This window comes from Sciurus carolinensis, chromosome 9 (assembly GCF_902686445.1).
Source record: "Sciurus carolinensis chromosome 9, mSciCar1.2, whole genome shotgun sequence".
Lineage (NCBI taxonomy): Eukaryota > Metazoa > Chordata > Mammalia > Rodentia > Sciuridae > Sciurus > Sciurus carolinensis.
Genome location: NC_062221.1, coordinates 63965413 through 63987545, shown reverse-complemented (window position 1 = coordinate 63987545; position 22133 = coordinate 63965413). Strand labels below are relative to the sequence as shown.

Genomic DNA, 22133 nt, shown 5'->3' with positions numbered 1-22133 from the left:
TCTTTGGCTTGTGGGTTTTTAGAATTTTCAAATTGTCTTTCTGTTATAGTTTCTAATTTAATTACATTGTGTTAAATACCTGCTTTTTATGACTTGAATCTTTATGTTCCAGTATGTGGCCTTTCTCTGTAAATGCTTTGTGTATATGTTAGAAGAACATGTTATCATGCTGTAGTTGGGTAGGGTGTTCTGTAAATGTCAGTTAGGTCCACTTGATTGTTGTTTAAATCTTATGTGTTCTGTTTTGTAATTTATTCTCAGTTATTGAGAGGAGTATTGGAAAAAAAAATTTCCGATAATTCTGAATTTTTCCTTACATTTTTATCTGGTTTTGTTTCAGATATTTCAAAGGTCTTAAGTGCATACATTTTTAGAGTCGTTATTTTATCTCTGTGAATGACCCCTTTTTCATTGCAAAACACTATAATCACTCCAAGTTTGTTTTTAAATGTATTGGCATGTTGTATCTTCCTTCCTTTTACTTTTAACCTTCTTATGCCTTTATATTTAAAATGTATTTCTGCAGCTGGGGATGTGGCATTTACCTAGTATGTGTGAGAGACCCTGGGTTCAATTCAACATTGCACCACCAACAACAAAAAAAAACAGGTTTCTTGTAGGCAGAATGTAATTAGGTTATGCCTTTTGGGTCAGTTGAGTAATTTTTTAAAATTAAAATGTTATGATTATACATAGTATTTGGGTTCATTTTGACAAAATCAATACTTGCAAGGAATTTGATTTCAGTCCCCATTTTTCACCCCGCTTTTGTCTCCTCCCTCCTCCCCCTACTCTCTCCTAAATTTCTTTCTTCTACATATACATAAAGGTAAAATTCCCTTGGGAACCTTTATATATGAATATAACATGATTTTATTAAATTCATTCCATTTTTCTTTCCCTTTCCCTTCCTTCCTCCCTCACTCTTATTCTTCTTCTCCACTGATCTGCCCTATATCTTTTTTTTTTTTTGCCCTATGTCTTTATGATACCCATTCTGCTCTCCAGCCACCTTCTTTCCCTTATTTTAATCTAGCTTTCACATATGAGAGAGAATATTCAACCCTTGATCCCTTGATTTTCTGAGTCTGGCTTTCAGATGAGTGTTTTTTATGGTTCTAGTTTATCATCGTTGGTTTTTTGGCTATGAGTCTTTGTTTTATTTTAGTGCCCAGTTTAGAGTTAATAATATATATTTTTAATTTACCAGTCTACTTTCAAGTGGTAATAAACTTCTTGGTGGTATATTCTGTAAGACTTTGATAATAGTATACTTATTTCTCCCCCTCTTTTTTGCTATCGTAATATATATTTACCTACATAGCTACCCATTTCTGATGATCTTCATTCCTTTGTCATCTATATTTTTATTTGTTGTCCCTTTTTTCCTGCTTGAAGGGCTTAACACTTTATTGTGGCGTAGGTCTGTGACTTAGATTTTTCCCCCCCAAGTTTTATGTCTGAAAAATCTTTATTTTGTCTTCAATTTTGGAAGATATTTTTGCTGGGTATAGCATTCTCTTACTAGTTTCAGCATTTCAAAGCTGTTGCTTTGGCAAGTTCCATTATAATGTACAACTGTAAAGTACCGATTTAAAAAAAAGAGTAACTTTGTGGTTATTTTCATCTGCATTGTTTTTGATAAGAAGGGTAATATCTTATTTGTTTTGTTACTAACATGTCTCTTTTCCTATAATTAGACAATTTTTCCCCATCACTTTTTTTGGAGGAGTTCGACATTTCTTCTTAATATTTCTTTCATACTTATTAGTTGAACTTTTTGGCTCTTTGGTTTGTAGTTTTCATCTAATGTGAAAAATTTTGGCCATAACATTACACATTTTTTTGGTCCTCCCCTCTCCTTACACGTATATTAGAATGCTTCTGCCCCACAGCTTAGGAATGCTGTGGAGTTTATTATCCCCCCTCATCTTTTTTTCACTTTGCTTTTATTTTTGAATAGTTTCCACTATGATGTCTTCAAGTTCTTTGATTTTTCTCTCTGCAGTGATGTAATCTAATCTCATCTAGTGCATTTTCTGTCTTGGGCATTGTACTTTTTATCTGCAGTTAAATTTTGTTCTTTCTTTATTCTTTGGGGACAGTATTGGGGATCAAACCCAGCACATGATAGGCAAGTGCTCTACTACTGAGCTATATCCCCAACCATTTCCAAATTTCAAAGTGTTTTCCTAAGTTGCCTAGGCTGACTTCAAATTTGTGTCCCTCTTGCCTCAGCCTCACAAGTGGCTGAATTACAGGTGTGTACTATCTTACCTGCTTGTTTTTTATTTTGTGTCTTTGATGTCTACTTTACATGTTCTACCTAGCTTCTCTCTCAATATACAGAATACAGTTACAGTAGCTATTTTAATATTCTTGTTCATATTCTAACTTTGTCAGTTTGGGGTCCTTTTCTATTCATTGAATTTCTCATTTTGGGTTAGCTTTTTTTTTTTTTTTTTAATGCCTTTTAAGTTAAGTTTCAGTTCAATGCCATTAATCATGACTTAATGGATGCTGGATATTTTGTATTATAGTTAATATTCTGAACTTTGTTCTTTTAGGCAGTTTAATTTGAAAAGAGTTTTATTCTTTCAGGCTTATTCTTTTTAACAATTTTGTTTCAGGTGTCATTTTTAAGCTTTATTTGGCAAAACCAGAGCAGATTTTGTTCAGGGCTAACTTTATCACACTACTGAAGCAATGTCATCCCTCATTTACCTTTTTTTTTTTTTTTTTTTTTGGGATATCTAGGATTGAACTCAGGGGCACTTCACCACTGAGGCACATCCCATCTCTTTTTTGTGTTTTGTTTAGATACACAGGGTGTCACTGAGTTTCTTAGGACCTTGCTAAGTTGCTGAGGTTGGCTTTGAACTCCTCCTGCCTCAGCCTCCTGAGCCACTGGGATTATGGGGGTGTGCCACCACTCTGGCCTCATTTACTTTTGAGTCGTGAGGTTTTTCTCTCCAGTTGATGGGAGTAGGCACTATTCCCATCCCTGTATGAGCAGTGGTTTTTCCTCCTTAATCATTTTGAGTGGTTCTTTTTCTGACCTTTGGTAGTTTCTTATAAGCTCTGATCAGTTTTTAGCTAAAGACTTGAGAGGGGGAACCATCTTGCTGATCTTCGGAGTTCTTTGTACAGATCTTTTTTAGAGATGTGACCTGTAAACTTAGTTCCTTTGGTGCCTCCCCAGACTCCCAGCTTTATCTCACTGCTCTCTTTGGTTTCCCTGTCCTCCATTTTTGTGGATAAACTCCTCTCAGTTAGTAAACTGGAGTAGTTGTAGAGCTCATTTAGTTTATCATTTCCCTTTATTGCCCAGTACCCAGTTCATTGAAAACCATTATGTATTTTGTCCATTTTCTTGTTGCTGTTTTAGGCAATTGAACAAATCTGATTCTTGTTATTACATCTTGGTTAGAAACCAGGGTTTCTCCATGTAAAAATTTGAAGTAATTCCTTTCCTCAAGAAATATATAAAGGTGGTAGAAGTGGGAAGTGAGTATCAAAATTGTGTATTGAAAATGGGATATTGTGTATGTATATGCACGACCTGGAGGGACACGTCCAACTAAGCTGCTTGTGACTGGATGACTTTGTTCTTTGCCTGTGTTTTTATTTTTTCTGTAATGCACACATTAACATTTAAAAAATAAATGCTATTTAAAAAAAAAATTGTGTATTGAAAATGTACCCAGCGAATCCGTGTGATGACGCTGGGATTCATTTCATAACCTACAGAAGAATCAGATTGAAAGTTAAGGATCCCATTCTAGTACGGTATCCTTTAGTGAGAACAGTGTTGGGAAAGGTGATTTTTGCCTTATCCTTTGAAGGTCGACTTGTGTGTAATTGAACACATTTAGGCAGTGACTGTTGATCTTTTTCACAGGAAAAAGAGGTTGGGCTTGCTTAATCTTTCCATGGACTTCAGGAACAGTCATAGACTTTGAGAATAACTGCCACTTCAGGTCATATTAATTTAATGGATCACTGTTACCATGGTGGAACACCTGTAGTAGTTATGTTTTAAGAGTACACAGTGTCCTAGACTAAGAAGAAATTCTTAACTGAATTGCCAAAAGTGTTTTTTGTAATTATGTGACTTTGGAGAAATTGGGCCTAATACCTTTACAATTTCTTCTTTTCTACAGTGTGGCACCAGGTCTGATATTTTTATTATTTGCTTAATGAGGTCTCAACAGTTGTATTAAGGGATTATTTTAAAATTGTGCATTTGACTTTTATTTGACTATTTGTATCATATAAGAAATAAGTAGCTATTTGTATCATATAAGAAGTAGCTATTTGTATCATATAAGAAATAAGTAGTCAAATTGTGCATTTGACTTTTATTTGACTATTTGTATCATATAAGAAATAAATAGTTATTGTTATTTTAGTACAAATGTCTTTACTGGGTCTTTATTCAGACAATTGAGTGCCTGACATAGCAAATCTGCTTTATTATGAATCGATTAAGTAGTCAAGTATACAATCTGAAATGAGGAAGGTAATAGTCCCACTGTGTTTTGCAGAGATGAGACTGGTTTAAAGTAGAGACATTTAAACTTATTGTGGATGTTAAAGAGCTTTGTTTATCAGTTGGCACCGTATTATGAGTTAAAAACTGGTATTTAAATATAACTGGTACCTGTAGGGGATTGCTTCCAGGATTCCTGTCAGATACCAAAATATGAGAATGCCCAAATCCCTTATATAAATAGTATTTTATCAATTAAAAGGTAATAGTATTTGCATTTAACCCATGCATATTCTATTACATACCTTAAATCTCTAGATTACTTATAATAGCTAATGTAGCACAAATGTTATATAAATAGTTGTTATACTGTATTGTTTAATGAATAATGATGAAAAGTCTGTACATGTTTGGTACAGATCCAATTTTTTCTCAAGTATTTTTGATGTTATTTTTGTTGTAATTGGCAATGATAATTTTAGCAATGATCAGTAGGTAAGCTATGTTAATAATAGCCAGAGGGTTCTGTAACCATGGGATACAGAGAACGTGCAGCTCAATGTCTAACATTTGATGTACAGATAAATGGAAAAATGTATCAGTGGGTTCAGTGAGATTTCTCTCCAGACAAGCTTCATGGATAGTCAGAAATAATCAGAAGGTTGCTTAGTGGACCTGGAATCTGACAGGGAAGTCAACTGAATGCTTTCCAGTAGGAGTATGACTACCCTAGCAGTTGACTCTTGGCCAGGGATTCCCATTTGTGTAACAGATGCCTGGCAAGTATTTGTTAGGTGATTAATAATCTGAGAGGTTTGGGATAGGTTTTAATACTGGTACATTACTTCTTTACAATAGTTTAAGGAATAAATTGAGTTGTGTGAAGTATTTTAGTGCAAGTTCGGTAAAGTAGGCTACTTTCCTGTATCTAGGTGTTTAAGTCAGCTTTTTTGCTGCTGTGACTAAAAGGACCCAACCAGAACAACTGCAGAGAAGGAAAAGTTTATTTGAGGGCACATGGTTTCAGAGATAACATGGTTTCAGAGAGTCCATAGAAGGTGGACTGCATTCCTTAGGGCTCCAGGTGAGGCAGAACAGCATGGCGGGGCTAGGGATATAGCTCAATTGGTAGAGTGCCTGCCTCACAAGCACAAGGCCCTGGGTTCGATCCCTAGCACCGCAAAAAAAAAAAAAAAAAAAAAAAAAACAGCATGGTGGTAGAGTTCCTGCCCCGCCCCCCCCACCCCCCCACCCCCCCACCCCCCCCCCACCCCCCCCCCCCCCCCCCCCCCCCCCCCCCCCGGCACCGGAGATTTGAACCACGGCCCTTGCACATGCTAGGGGAGCACTCTCCAGTAGGAGGTATTTCTTCAGCTCCTAGCATGGTGGAAGAGTATGGCAGAGGGAAGCAGCTTACGTGATTGTGAAGCAGAGAGAGGTCTCCATTTGTCAGATACAAATATATAACCCAAAGCCATACCTCCAGTTCCCACTTCCTCCAGCCACAACTGCCCACTTCAGTTACCATTCAGTTAATCCCTATCAGGGGATTAAATCAATCACTGATTAGGTTAAGACTCAACCCAGTCATTTCTCCTCTGAACCTTCTTGCATTGTCTCACATGTGAGCTTTTGGAAGATACATCACATCCAAACCATAACACTAGGGGATGAACTTTTGCTTTTACTTAATTCTTACAGTACTGAGGATTGAACCCAGGATTTCATGCATGCTAGGTAGCTTTACTCTTGTCACTGAACTATATCCCTAGTCCTGTTTCTAGGGATTGTACAAAGAAGATTGTAATTGTTCCCTGAATATCAGTTCTGTATTAAGGCTACTGTGAGTATAAATTAATTAATGACATATACTGAATTTTGTAGTAGTAAATAAGGTAGGTTCATTGGAACTGTCATTAGAACTAGGTAGCATTTTAATGACTATTTAGAATATCAGTTAAACTTTGATGCATCTATCAAAAGAGATCTCCCAATCAGTAGGTGTTCATCATTGCTTTGGAAGAATTCAAATTCAATCAGTATTTTAGAACACTTTTTTTTTTTTTTTAGTACCAGGAATTGAACCCAGAGGCACTTAACTACTGAACCACATACCCAGCCCTTTGTTATTTATTTATGTTTTCCATTTTGAGACAGGGTCTCCCTCAGTTGCTTAGAGGCTGGCTGTGAGCTTGCAATCCTCCTACCTCAGCCTCTTGAGCCACTGGGATTATAAGCATGCACACTATGCCTTGCTATCTTAGAACACTTTGGTATAATAGGCACTTGATAGAGGAAAGTCTACTAATATTAAAAATAGTTCACTGACATTTGTTTCTTTCCTTCCGTCAGTTCTTCAGTTATTGTGAAGCATAAGGCCTTTCAAACCACTGTAGATATGGACAAAGAAGAAAGGAAGACTATCAATCAGGGTCAAGAAGATGAAATGGTAACCAGCTTTCATAATTTACTTGTGAAGTATGAAGAAATAATCTCTTCAATTTATTATTCTAAGGAGTAGAAAAGTACAGTTATGAAACAAGTCTAAATCAGTGAGTTTCTCTCCTCCTCCTGTTCTTCAGTTGGGATTATATAATATCTGTATTTGTTGGTTTTAGTGTAATTCCTTATTTACTTGTGAGCTGCTCAAACCCAGGGAAAAGAAGTATGCTTTTACATTTGGTGATTTAATATGTTGCATTAACTTATGCTTAAGTATAATTCCAAATGAAGATTTGTAATTTTGATTTTAAAATTTAAAAATCAACTTCATAAAAACAAAACAACAAAACACCAACTTTAACTGAGCATGGTGGTACACGTCTATAATCCCAGTGGCTTGGGAGGCTGAGACAGGAGGATCAAGAGTTCAAGACCAACCTCAGCAATTTAGTGAGGCCCTGAGCAACTAAGTGAGACCCTATCTCAAAATAAAAAATAAAAAGGGCTGGGGATATGGCTCAGTGATTAAGTGCCCTTGGATTCAGTGTCCGATACCAAACAAACAAACAAAAAATCCCCAAACCAAAACAAAACAACTTTTTAGGTTGGAGATGCAGCTCAGTTGTAGAGCACTTGCTTGCCCCCAGGTTCAATCCCCAGCACCACAAACAAAACAAAGCAGAAAAAAAAAAAAGAACTTCTCAACTCTTTTGTGAGGTGGGAGTGGAAATATACCAGATTAAATATAAAATTTTCTGTTAAATTTAAATTTTAGATATTCAAGAAATAAACTTTTTAGTATTACGTGTACCCAAAATGTTGTATGGGGCAAGCAAAGTTGTTTGTTGCTTATTTGAAATTTTAAATGTAAGTAGGTCCTCAACATTTTAATTTGCTACACCTGGCAACCTGTGTGTGTGTGTGTGTGTGTGTGTGTGGTTTTACATTTTTTAGTTGTCAGTGAGCCTTTATTTTATTTATTTATTTTATTTTTATGTGGTGCTAAGGATGGAACCGAGTGACTGACACATGCTGGGCAAGCATTCTACCACTGAGCTGCAACCTTAGCCCATGTGTTTGTGGTTTTTTTTTTTTTTTTTTTTTTTGCGGTGCTGGGGATTGAACCCAGGGCCTTGTGCTTGCGAGGCAGGCACTCTACCAACTGAGCTATATCCCCAGCCCCATGTTTAAAATAATTTGGGTCAGGACTCCAATTTATCCAGTCACAGTGATACTGGGACAGTTAGCAAATTACTTGGGGAAAAATTAAAATTACCTCATCTGAATGCATTGTGATATTCTGGATTATGTCCTGGAATAGAAATAAGATGTTAGTGGAAAAACTTGAAATTCTATTATTGAATTTAGTTAATAGTAAGTAGCAGTGTTGATCTTTTGGATTTGACAAATGTATCAAGATGTTAACATTAGGGGTAAGTTGATATAGGAACTCGCATTTTTGCAACTTCTCTGTAAATAAAAAACTATCTCATAACAAAGTGAATTCTGGAGGAATTAATAAGACTTGTAAAAATTGTAAGAAAATATACTTAATATGAATATGTTGTGTCAATTGGGAAGAACTTATTAAGCATCAGATATCAAGCCATAAATTATAAATATCAGCAATTTTAACTTATGTAAAAGTAGTTAATTTTATCCATGAATTCATCAGAAACAAAAAGATAAGTTATTGATTGAGAAAATATTTACATTTTTGGGCTGGGGAGATAGCTCAGGTGGTAGAGTGAAGGCCCTGAGTTCAATTCCCAGTACCGCAAAAAAAAAAAAAAAAAAGAATGTACTATTTAAAAAAAAAAAAAAAAAAATATATATATATATATATATATATATTTACAGTTTTTGTAATGAAGACAGTAGTACCCATCTTGGACAAAAAAAGAATTTTTGAATTCATTTGTATGCTGTATCATTTGATAATTAATCATGTGATCATTGTGTCCATATAGGAGATTTATGGTTACAATTTGAGTCGCTGGAAGCTTGCCATAGTTTCTTTAGGAGTGATTTGTACTGGTGGGTTTCTCCTCCTCCTCCTCTACTGGATGCCTGAGTGGCGGGTGAAAGCAACTTGTATCAGAGCGGCAGTTAAAGACTGTGAAGTGGTGCTGCTGAGGACTACTGTAAGTCCATGTATTCACTTGTAGCTGATTATTTGAGGAATAAAATAATGGTTTTGTATTTACTTTGTTCCAAACAATGTATTAATGGAACATTAGGCAGAAGTGCCAGAATATAATGAATTTTCAGTATGGTATTTCTGAAGTGTTTATTTAAAGCGAATATTATTATAGTGATTAGAATTTAAAGGAATCTTGAAAATGATCAAGTTTTTCCCCTTCCTTTCATAGCTCTTGATACCTCAAGAGATTAGATACTAGCCTGGCGCTTTAGTACTCTCTGGGCTGTTGCTCATTTAGTAGGCCAGCTACCTATCTTCTGTGTGATGCTGCTTCATCTCAGGCTGTTTTGATTGTTTTTATCCTAATTTGAAGCATTTTATAAAAGGTTTTAGTTTCTAGTGTTCATGTAAAAGATAGGTGACTAGATTAAGGAATCAGTTTAATTTTTCATGGAATGTGATCTTTCATGGAACTGTACTGGTGAAGTGTGTCTTAAAATTCATGAGCAATGAAATATACTTCATATTTGACTGGGTGCTGTGGTGCACGCCTGTAATCCCAGTGACTTTGGAGGCTGAGTCAGGAAGGTCGAAAGTTCAAAGCCAACCTCAGCAATGGTGAGGCACTAAGCAACTCAATGAGACCCTGTCTCTGAATAAAATACAAAATAGGGTTGGGGATGTGGCTCACCTCCCCACCACCCCTCAAAAAAGGAAAGAAATACAGTTCATGTTTGAATTTATTCATCTTCTTGTAGTTTAACATTTATTGAACAGGAAATTATGTTCTTTGCTAGGTACCATGTTGCACACATATTCTAGCAACTTGGGAGGCTGAGGCGGGAGGATGACAAGATTGAGAGCAACCTCAGAAATTTAGTTTCAGAAACTTAGCAAGACCCTGTCTCAAAATAAAAAGGACTGGAAGTATAGCTCAGTAGTAAAACATCCCTGGATTCAATACCCAGTACCAATAAATAATAAGTAATGAAAGAAACAGACATACATACCAAAAAGCCAGGGGATATTGCTCAATGGTAAAATAACTCTGTGTTCAATCCCCATTATGGGTTGGGACTGTTTGGGTTGGGGAGGCGGGGGGAGAAATGATGCTTTCTCAATTAGAGGTGAGTAAATATGTACAGAATGGAAATTAAAAATACAGGCAGTCATATAATATACATAATTGTCTCTTTCCCTTTCTTCTAAGGATGAATTCAGAATGTGGTTTTGTGCAAAAATTCGCTTTCTTTCTCTGGAAAATCACCCATTTTCAAATCCAAAATCTATAACTGATAAGATTTCAAATGGTCATGCAGTTCATTTAACTGAGAATCCTGCTGAAGAATACAGGCATGAGATGAATAAACATTCACAGACTCAGACACAACAGGTATTGTGCTCTAGTGTCTAAATTTCTTTACAAACTAAAATTGTGAGCATTTTATGCTATCATATATAACTTATGAGATACATATTTTGGATTTGCAGTTATTGCTTGAGATAAATGAAATTTATATGCATATAAAATAAAATACCTATCACTGAATGTAACAGTTTAGGTGTTCCTTTAAAAAACATTACGTTACAGCAAACAATGATAAGATTTGATGTAACATTTATGTATGTTCTACAGATTCGTTATTTCACTCACCATAGTGTAAAATATTTCTGGAATGATACCATACGCAATTTTGATTTCTTAAAGTAAGTATCTTTCTCTTTTTTTTGGACTACATTATGAATATCCTGAAAATGTTCTAAGTAGAAACAAATTAATTCTAATGTTACCTAGAATTGAAGAGATTTTTATTGCATGACTTTTATTCATTTATTCATTAACAACTCCCCAGTGGCTTTTTTTTTTTTTTTTTTTTTAAACCCAGTGATTGAACCCAGGTCACTTAAATACTAAACCACATCCCCAGCCCTTTTATGTTTTATCTTGAGACAGGGTCTTGAAAAGTTGCTCAGGGTCTCACTGAGTTGCTGATGCTGGTTTTGAATGTGTGATGCTCCTGTCTCAACCTTCTAAGCCACTGAGCTTACAGGCATGCACCTCCATGCCCCTAGTGTTTTTGAAAGCTCATTAACCGTTTTAAAAAAGTCCCACCTGTAAATTATACTTGGGTAAAATTTATATAGAAGTTAGAAGCAGTATGATATCAAAACCTTCCCAAGTCTGAGGTCCTTTCATTTTCACCTCAAAGTGATTTTTTTTTTTTTTCAAGTATGTCTGATAGCCTGTTTTAATAGATATGTTTGTGTATGTGGTGCTGGGAATTGAACCTAGGGCCTTGAACTTGCCAAGCAGTCATTCTACCACTGAGCAGCATCTCTAACCCTCTAGGATTTAACTTAGAGGATCTGAATTGTTACTTTCTGATTTGTTGACAGTCCCATCCAGTTGTACTTGAGGACCAAACTAATACACAGAAATAGAAATGTGATTTTATATTTGAATAAAGAATGGGATGTTGTCAGATGTGTTATCTTTGGGTAGGACAGATTGGAGTAATACTTTAAAATTTATTTTTGCCCAGGCTGGCCCCAAATTCTTGAGCTCAAGTAAGTGTTCCTCCTGTCTTAACCTTCTGAGGACTGAAGTGGAGGAGGAACTGTAGGTATAGCTCAGTGGTGAAGTATTTGCCTAGCATGTGCAAGACTTTGGGTTTTATCTCTAGCATGTGAGTGAGCATATGTGCATGTATACTCTTATGCACCCATAACTTTTAAGAAAGCCGAGATGGATCAAAATTAAATATGTGTAAGATTCTCTTTTCTGTAGAGTACTGTGATTATATCTTAGATAAAATAAGCATAAATAAGACATTTTGGGGGAAATTAAATGTTAGTTCCATCCCAGTTAAGATTTTTACAGATTTTAGGCACTATCTATGGTTCATAAATTCTGTACTTCTAACATGTGCATTACTAAGCTCAGGGAAGGATTTGAATTGATGCCCTTCTGAACATGGTAGATTGTGAATAGGAGTCTTAGTTCAATGCTAAAATTGTAAAGGAGTAACTACATATAGAAAGTAAAAATAGTTTAATCTTCAGTTTGGAATTCTCAAGTTAGTTATGTTAACCTTAACTTTTATTAGTTTATCATTAACTCTTACGGCTTTTGCACAGCCTTAAAAGGATAATGGCATTATATAAATGAGTATTTAGGGCCATCTTATGTGATAAATTCATTGGGTAACTTTTTTATGTTTTAGACTTAGACCATTCATAATTATTTATCTTAAGAATTTGAAGGGTTGGGGTTGTAGCGCAGTGGTAGAGCGCTTGCCTAGCATGTGTGAGGCACTGGGTTTGATCCTCTGCACTGCATATAAATAAATAAAGGTCCACTGACAACTAAAAGAATATTTTAAAAAAGAATTTGAAATTTTAAAACTCTCATTTCTAAATTTATGCTAAACATTTCTAAGAAGATTATGAGGAAATTACACTTTTTAAATCAGCCATATAGAAAACTGAGACATTAAGAAATTTAGATATTTTAAACTTTGTTTATGTAAAAACTTTGGATTTATTTAGGGGGCTGGATGAAGGTGTTTCTTGTACATCAATTTATGAAAAACATGGTGCAGGACTGACAAAAGAGATGCATGCCTACAGGTAATTTTTATCCAACTAAAGTTAGATCTGTTCTCAGAATTCTTAAACTTAAAAAATATATTGTATATGTATATATGTGTGTATATGTATGTGTGTGTATATATATATATATATATACACACACACACATTTGATCCTTTACCTTGTAGTACATATTAAGAGGTATTTAAATACTGCAGACTAGTTGTTGAGAACTTAACTTACATTTCATTTGAGTAAAATTGTCTCTCAGTTTTAAGAATCATAAAAGTGTTAAAGGTTATGTTGAAATTGCTGTCTCCAAAGTTCCATGTGTTTCATCAATTCTAAGATGCACATTTTCTCCCATTTTAAATTCTCTAAAATTGAGCCATGTCATGTAGCTGTTGGAATGTCATCCTTTGCCTGACAGAGATTTATCTTTCTTGATCATACATAAAATAGTGGTATTTTGTAAAATGATGACATCTTAGATTTTCTGAAATCTATTTTTATTGAGAATTTCAAACAAGCTCAGATTTACCACAATGAAAGTTTGAAAATTGGGAGTCCTACTTTTTTGTTATTCTATTAAAGCATAAAAATATACATATTGCATATTTTATACTTATTTATAAAATAACAAATATTGCTTATTTTAGATAAATGCCATTTTCAGATTTATATTAGAAATTTTATTGCTTTTCATAGCATTTGCTTTCAGAGTTGGAACAAAAATATCATTCAAACTAACACTTTATAAAAGCCAAACTTGTTATATCATACAGAAAGTACTACAAGGATTTATCTGGAAGGATTTAACCAACATTTTAAAAATACTTTTTTCTTTTAAGTCAAATGTACAGTGTTTTGAAATAAATACTCATAGTACAATATTCTTATTAGAAGAATAATACAGAATTCCTCAAGTTTATTTAATCTCGTAAAACTTAATTGTAATTCAAATTTTGTTAAGATCTATTGTTTTCAAGGATGGAGAAGAGATCCTTTTGCTTACTTGATTATTGACTAGTGGGATTATTATCGACTTATGTAAGATGTGAGACAGAGTGAAATGAAATGTGAAGAGTGTAGTCATCCAGGATTGACTTAATTTGATTAAAATATAGTAGGTAAAGAATTTTTTTTGCATAGATAGAGAATTTTAATTGTAGAAGCACATGTTTCAAAAACATAAATTTAAGAATAGCCTGTGGTTTGAATCTTATCTAATACAGTCTTTCCTAAATTATAGGTATTTCATAATACAGTATAATACTAATAATTGTATTTTTCTGTTATAGAAAATTGCTTTATGGTGTAAATGAAATTACTGTGAAAGTGCCTTCTGTTTTTAAGCTTCTAATTAAAGAGGTAAGACTTCATACAACTAAACATTTGTGATCAGTAAATTTTCTATTTGGAAAGTCATAATTAAGCAATAAAATGTACTTGGTTTTCTGTTTGCTAACTTGGAAGGGTAATGTAGAGAGAAAAAAATTGGCAGAGAAGAAGTCTGGGTATGAATTTTTTAATTTTGTCTATTTCTGTTTTTATTGACTTTTTTTTAAACTTTCAAAAAGTTGTACATTTAAATATTTTCCTGTGTTACAGATGTAACACCTTTCTTTTCTTCATTTTTAAGAAAAAATTATTTGTTTTCTTCACATGGTATTTCATGGTACACTATTGGAGACTAAGCATTGTACCAGAAATTTGAAAATCAGCACATGACATGATGCTTGACTTTCAGGAACTTGCACTATACTCTGTTAGTGGTTATTGTGGTGAGGGTTTGTTTGAGCCACAGAAGCATGAATAAAGGATAATGGACATGTCAAGGAAGGGAGTAGAGACTGACCAGCAGAGGAGGGCTTGCCTGCTCTATTTGTTCTGGTCTTTTGCTTTTGAAAGCATTTTCTCTGCTGCTCCTTTTTCTATAAAATTAGAGTAAGTTCTTTCTAAATACTTCATATGACTTTGAGGTAAAGTGGAACTATATATATATGAAAGTGCTTTGAGAAGTATAGGAGCATCAGTGTTAAGACATCAGAGGGGTTATTAATGAACACAATTTGGGTAAATGAATTAATTTTATTGTCAGGGCTGCTCCTTTATCTTATTTTTAATCAGAATTTAATCCTTAATTTCCTTTGAGGAATCAAAATAGTTTAACCCATTATCTCCTATTTGTTTTCTCTTTGGACTCTGACCTTTTGACATAAGTAAATTTGTTCAGTTTGATTAAATTTTATATCTTTTATTAGCCCAGAGCACATTAATTGTTGAAGACAAATGTATTTTATTACTGAAGCAGAATGCAGAACAACTAAGTTGATTTATTATAGGTTTTTCTATGCAAATCATTTACATCAGGCTTATTTAGCCACAATCCAGTAATTTAAAGGTAAACAAGAATATATAGCCAGGCATGGTTGTATTCCATGCCTATAATCCCAGCAGCTCAGGAGGCTGAGGCAAGAGAATTGCAAGTTCAAGACCAGCCTGGACAACTTAGCAAGACCCTGTCTGGAAATAAAAGAATGGAAACATATCTCTGGTAAAGAGTCCCTGGGTTTAATTCGCAGTACAGGAAGAAAGAAAGAACATACTAATACACTGCTCTACTCTTTAAAGTAATACATGTTTCCCTAGGGTATTGGAGGGTTTATCCTGTATGTTATTATGGTGGAAAATCTACATGGTTATGAACATGGCATTCAATTTACCTTTCAAAAAATCTTTATGGGGCTGGGTAAGATATAGCTCAACTGGTAAGGCCCTGGGTTCAATCCCTAGCACTGCCAAAAAAAAAAAAAAAAAAAATACCTTTTCATTTTTTTTTGTTTTTGTTTGTTTGTTTTTTTTTTTAGGTTCTCAATCCATTTTACATTTTCCAGCTGTTCAGTGTTATACTGTGGAGCACTGATGAATACTATTATTATGCTCTAGCCATTGTGATTATGTCCATAGTATCGATTGTAAGCTCCCTATATTCCATTAGAAAGGTAAGTCAAAATTTATGGTTTTAGAACTGTATTTGCATTTTGTGATAACATGATAAGTGTGTGGGATACTGTTTGGTACAAAATGAATACTCAGTTGTCATTATTTTAGTTGCATGGATTTATATGCCCTTCTGCTTTTTTCAGGGGATGGAGAGGTAGATTCTTTTTAGAATCAGATTACCACTTGACTACTTAGAGGTCCTGGGGGATCTAGTTGCTTGTCACAGAGTGGAATACTGAAAGACTGGTTCCACTATTTTCAAAACTGTTTCAGAGTGCTTTTTTGTTTGAGATAAAACAGTGAATAATCCTTAAATCAATGATTGTTGGCATTTTATAAAGGTGGAGTAGTATGTATTTATTATATAAATGTACCTTATGTTTTAGCACTCTTTAGTGTCTTGAGGAGTAAATTTATGTTGACTAGTTTAAAATTTCTTTTCTTCTTTCAGCAATATGTTATGTTGCATGATATGGTGGCAGCTCACAGTACTGTGAGAGTTTCAGTTTGTAGAGTAAATGAAGGTAAGTATTTCAGGTGACTGTTAAGAATTTTTTTAAATGCCCATTAAGTGCTGAAATGTAAAGTAAGTGCAATTTATACACATACGTTTGTTTTTTAAAAGAACTAAAAATACATGTTTGGATTCCTGAGTTCGTATCAAATTCCTTCATTTATGTAAAATCTAAATTTTCTACAGTAGAAAAAGGTAGCATAGCATAGGCACTACACTAGGCTGTAGGGATTTAAAAAGACAGATGTCACACAGTAATGATGGAGTGTGGTAAATGTGCCAGGTGCAGTGGTGCACACTTGTAATCCCAGTGACTCAGGAGGCCGAGGCGGGAGAATTATATGTTTGAGGACAGCCTGGGCAACTTCGTGAGAACTTGTCTCAAAGTAAAAAGGGCTGGGAGTATATATCAATGGTAGAGTGCTTGCCTAGCATGTGTGAGGCCCTGGTTTTCTCTCACACACACACACACACACACACACACACACACACACACACAAGTGCACACACATAGTGTGATGAATGCTATGATAGGGAGAGAGGTCATTTACTGCAGGTATTGGGTGGCTTCTTTGATGAAATAATTTTAAGTGGTGACTGTTCGAATTAGCCAAATAAGATGAGAATTGGTAAAGTGAAGGTCAGAGAGAGAAAGAAGAGTGCTGGAAATTAGAAATTCTGTGTCCATTATAAAAGCTGAAAGAAATTCAGTGTGGCACATATTGTAAGTGGATGATGGGCAAGGCATGTTAAGAAATTTGAACTCAATCCAAAAGCAGTGGAAAACCATTGAAGAAGGACTCTGTGTAGTCCTAAATATCATTGATACTTTGTTTTATGGTACACTGAAAAGGAATAGAATTTTAAGTAGTGCTAAAGCTTTAAGAAAAATTAAGATTTTATTTTTATTTTATTGTTCTGTACTGGGGATTGAACCCAGAGGCTCTATTGAGCCACAGCCTCAGCCCCTTTGCTTTTTTTCTTTAGAGACAGGGTCTTGCTAAGTTGCTTAGGGCCTCTCTAAATTGCTGAGGCTGGCTTGAACTTGCAATCCTCCTGCCTCAGCCTCCTGAACTGCTGGGATTACAGGTGTGCACCACCATGCCTGGTAAAAGTGATTTTAAAATAAGCCTTTTATTATAAAAATGAATTAAGTATCATTCCTTAAAGGTCGTTTCATAATTTAAACTACATCCTTTTTAAGGAAAGTATTTGTCTTAAAGACTTAACATCGCAATACAGTGTTTTTTTCCCTCATCCATCTTTGTATTCAAGCTAGTGTGACTTTCCTACAAACAGTATTAAATATGGGAGTCAGGGAGATGAACAAGTAAGAGGAAGAGAGAATGCTTCAATATTAAGTGACTCAAGAAAAACCTCTTACCCTTGGGAAGATATTTTTTAAAAAGTATTTAGCTCACTTAGATTTTCAAGGTAATAATGCACTAGGTAAAATGTTATAATGCTTAATTTATTTAAAAAATTTAGTCATTTAAAATAATATGTAAAAGACTAAAGAATATTGAGAAGGCTGTGAGACACTAGGGTTTTAACTAGTATAAAAAGAATACTAGTACTGTTATTCAGAAATAGTCTATGGATTGGAACTTTCCAGAACGCTCGGTGAGAGGTGGAGGAGCGGCGGCTGCCGGAGCTGCACAAAGTTACGCGCTCCTTCCCACTCCCCCACTCGGCCTCAGCCCGCTCACCGGCTGTAGAAAATGGTGAAAGAAACCACTTATTATGATGTTTTGGGGGTCAAACCCAATGCCACCCAGGAAGAATTGAAAAAGGCTTACAGGAAACTGGCCTTGAAGTACCACCCTGATAAGAATCCAAATGAAGGAGAAAAGTTTAAACAGATTTCTCAACCTTATGAAGTTCTCTCTGATGCCAAGAAAAGGGAATTATATGACAAAGGAGGAGAACAGGCAATTAAGGAGGGTGGAGCAGGTGGTGGTTTTGGCTCCCCCATGGACATCTTTGATATGTTTTTTGGAGGAGGAGGAAGGATGCAGAGAGAAAGGAGAGGTAAAAATGTTGTGCATCAGCTCTCAGTGACGTTAGAAGATTTATATAATGGTGCAACAAGAAAACTGACTCTGCAAAAAAATGTGATTTGTGACAAATGTGAAGGCCGAGGTGGTAAGAAAGGAGCCGTAGAGTGCTGTCCCAACTGCCGAGGTAATGGAATGCAAATAAGAATTCATCAGATAGGACCTGGAATGGTTCAGCAAATTCAGTCTGTGTGCATGGAGTGCCAGGGCCATGGGGAACGTATCAGTCCTAAAGATAGATGTAAAAGCTGCAATGGAAGGAAAATAGTTCGAGAGAAGAAGATTCTAGAAGTTCATATTGACAAAGGCATGAAAGATGGACAGAAGATAACATTCCATGGTGAAGGAGACCAAGAACCAGGACTGGAACCAGGAGATATTATAATTGTGTTAGATCAGAAGGACCATGCTGTTTTTACTCAACGAGGAGAAGACCTTTTCATGTGTATGGACATATAGCTGGTGGAGGCATTATGTGGATTCCAGAAACCAATATCCACTCTTGATAATCGAACCATAGTCATCACCTCTCATTCAGGTCAGATTGTCAAGCATGGAGATATAAAGTGTGTGTTAAACGAAGGTATGCCAATTTATCGTAGACCATATGAAAAGGGTCGCCTAATCATTGAGTTTAAGGTAAACTTTCCTGAAAATGGCTTTCTCTCTCCTGACAAACTCTCTTTGCTGGAAGTAGAAGAAACTGATGAAATGGATCAGGTAGAACTGGTGGACTTTGATCCAAATCAGGAAAGACGGCGCCATTATAATGGAGAAGCATATGAGGATGATGAACATCATCCCAGAGGTGGTGTTCAGTGTCAAACCTCTTAATGGGGCCAGTGAATAACACTCACTGCAGGCATTTTATATGCAGTAGTGAATGAGTGAAGGACTATAATCATAATATGCTCACTACTTGCTATTGTTTTTGTTTTAATATTCAATTATAGTAGTGTTTTAAAAGTTAAATGAAGAATAAACGCAAATATAAAAGCTCTGACTTTGCCCTGCATGTATGATGACTTTAGTGTGCAAGAAGTTGTTTAATACCTGTAAAAACTACTTTTAAAAAAAGTTCCCCTGGCATCTGTTAGGCCATACCTTGTAATTGATTTCAGCTGTGTATGTGGACAAACTTAGACTGAAATACTAGGTATATGTGTTGGTTTCAGTGTATGACCCTTCATTGTTAAGCTATAAAATTAAAACTGTATTTAACTGGCAATCAGAAAAAGAAAACTTAATTTGTAGAGGAAAAAAAAAAAGAAATAGTCTATGGATAAATCTTTCTATAATGCATAAATTTTCAAATGTATATTTCACACACACACACACAAAGAATATTATAAAAATGCTCTTGAAAAAAAAATGCTGAGTTTTTCAATGTTTGCATGAGATTTTAGAAATCCTCAAGTTTGTTTTACCTGTTATAGTGAGTCTCCTGTGTAGATGTATTGTGTTTCTTTTTTAAGATGAATAGATCTTAAAAAATATGAATGGATAACTTTAAAAATCAATCATCCACAGGTGTCATAAATGTTAAAGTGTATTCATAAGAACTTGTCATCACCTATGCACAGTCATCCTGTCAGGAGACAGACTGACACACCATACTTTATTGGTCTAATTCTATTGCTTAAAACATTTCATTTATTAGAATTTTTGTATTAATACTTTCTTTAGATCATTTTTGAATGGATCATTTATACAAACAATTGCCCTGCTTTTATTTCAAATCAAAGGATATTCTTTTCAGATTTTTTTTCTTTAAATTCAGAAATAGAAGAGATATTTTCTACAGACCTTGTGCCAGGAGATGTTATGGTCATTCCTTTAAACGGAACAGTCATGCCTTGTGATGCAGTACTTATTAATGGTACCTGCATTGTAAATGAAAGCATGTTAACAGGTAAGTTAAACTATCAGTAAATATTATACCAGTTGTTTATACATAATATTAGTAATAAGTAGTTACTGTTTAAACTTTCAAAATTAACTGTGATTTATATTTTTTTGCTCACAGATGTGAGTAAAAAATGTGATGACTATTGAAGATTTTCTTGAGTAGACCAAATTCTGCAAAATACTTAGTTGTAATGCTGAATCACCATGCTGGGATTGGTTACATGTCTTGGCCTGCCTCTTGCCATTTTTTGACATGAAGAAATGCTTCATAGTAAGGGAAGAAAAAAGTCCTTTGCCTGCAGAATATGCAGCATATTTGCTTCCCTGTTGTATAAAAAATGTGAATAAATTATGATTTATATTTTTGTTAAACTGGGGAAACGTAGACTTTAATTTTCCTTTGGAAATTGATAATCTGGAGGTAGATATTTATATATTTTTAAATCATGTGAATGTAGTCAGTTTGACCAAATGATTCCTATATAACATTGGGAAATTAGTCTTTGCTTAAAATGCACAAACATATACACTTTAATATACATGTGGTGCCTTTGAAGCAGGTTATTATGAATGGTACAGAAAAGTAAATTTTGAAAGGAATTTGACTATTTTGATTGCTTGAGATAACCCCCACACTCCTTATTCTGCTCTCCTTTGCCCAGATGCCTTTTCTTACCCATATGAGAGAGAGAGTGAGAGAGAGTGAGAGTGTGTGTGTGTGTGTGTGTGTGTGTGTGTGTGTGTACATATGTGTGGGTAGGGGTTGTTACGGGTGGGTCTTCACATTACAGGATATTTGAGGTAACAGTGCTTTCTAGTTCCATTGTTAGGGGTGTAAGAACAGGTGCTGGGGCTATTGCACCTACCCTGGTCATCTTGAAAATTATTTGAAATGCAATAGCATAATCATTTCCAAATATAGACAATACACCTTTTAGCCACCGATCTTTCTGGAATTTGTATGGGAGACAAAACTTTTAAAAAAAGGCTAATTGCTTCAGCTATCTTATCCACCTGGAGAATTCTTAATAACTATTGTAAACACTACTGTAGTATTTATAATATTTCACAATTTAAGGTTTTTATGTTTGATGCTAATTTTAGTGCTTTCTTTTAATAATTTATGTTTTTATTAAATAGGAGAAAGTGTTCCAGTGACAAAGACTAATTTGCCAAATCCTTCAGTGGATATAAAAGGAATGGGTGAGGAATTATATAGTCCAGAAACACATAAACGACACACTTTGTTTTGTGGGACAACTGTCATTCAGACTCGTTTCTACACTGGAGAGCTCGTCAAAGCCATAGTAGTTCGAACAGGTAGAAAATACGTCTCTCGCATATTTTAGTATGTTTGAAACCTCTTGAATGTTTAAAAGGACATTCTGTTCTGGGAGATAATTCTTATTTCTATATAAGAATGTAAGTAATTTTCTTTTTCTTTTTTTTTTGTGGGGAAAGGATTTAGTACTTCCAAAGGACAGCTTGTCCGTTCCATATTGTATCCCAAACCAACTGATTTTAAACTCTACAGAGATGCCTACTTGTTTCTACTGTGTCTTGTGGCAGTGGCTGGCATTGGTTTCATCTACACTATTATCAATAGCATTTTAAATGAGGTATGTATGAGGGCTCTTACTAGGGTTGATCCTTAATTATTATCACATGTGACTAGTGAGAATTTTGAAATGTGATTAAGTAAGACTGAAGAACCAAATTTTTAAGCTCATTTAACTTATTTAAAGAAGCCATATGAAACTAACAGTTACTATATGCAAAGAACAAATATAGGACATTTCTTTTGTAGAATTCAGGATTTTTTTTGTTTTGGATGGCTGTGGGTTAGATGGGCTTTTACTCGCCTATTGTTGACTTTAAAGAACAAAAGAAGGAAAAAGAAAAAAACATACAAACCAGAAACTGTGTTTTTTAGCATTGGGATAGAATATACAGAATAAGTTTATTTTTTTGAACACTTAA

At 34.8% G+C, this 22133-nt stretch overlaps 1 protein-coding gene and 1 pseudogene across 6 annotated transcripts in view; both read left to right on the top strand.

Annotated features, from left to right (window-relative positions):
- The window catches only part of Atp13a3 (ATPase 13A3), an 80305-nt gene that overhangs the window by 16506 nt on the left and 41666 nt on the right, over nt 1–22133 (top strand). For 5 of the 6 annotated variants that reach the window (XM_047563159.1, XM_047563158.1, XM_047563156.1 and 2 more), the window contains 11 exons: nt 6845–6941; nt 8905–9078; nt 10288–10470; nt 10714–10784; nt 12627–12707; nt 13970–14039; nt 15539–15673; nt 16126–16198; nt 20026–20157; nt 21294–21473; nt 21615–21772. In XM_047563159.1, the coding sequence (XP_047419115.1) occupies nt 6891–6941; nt 8905–9078; nt 10288–10470; nt 10714–10784; nt 12627–12707; nt 13970–14039; nt 15539–15673; nt 16126–16198; nt 20026–20157; nt 21294–21473; nt 21615–21772 (1308 nt within the window). In that variant the 5' untranslated portion in view covers nt 6845–6890. Of the gene's footprint in view, nt 1–6844; nt 7045–8904; nt 9079–10287; nt 10471–10713; nt 10785–12626; nt 12708–13969; nt 14040–15538; nt 15674–16125; nt 16199–20025; nt 20158–21293; nt 21474–21614; nt 21773–22133 lie in introns of those variants that run through there. The other variant, XM_047563160.1, reaches the window with a different exon arrangement.
- Nucleotides 17833–19248, top strand: LOC124992420 (dnaJ homolog subfamily A member 1-like; annotated as a pseudogene).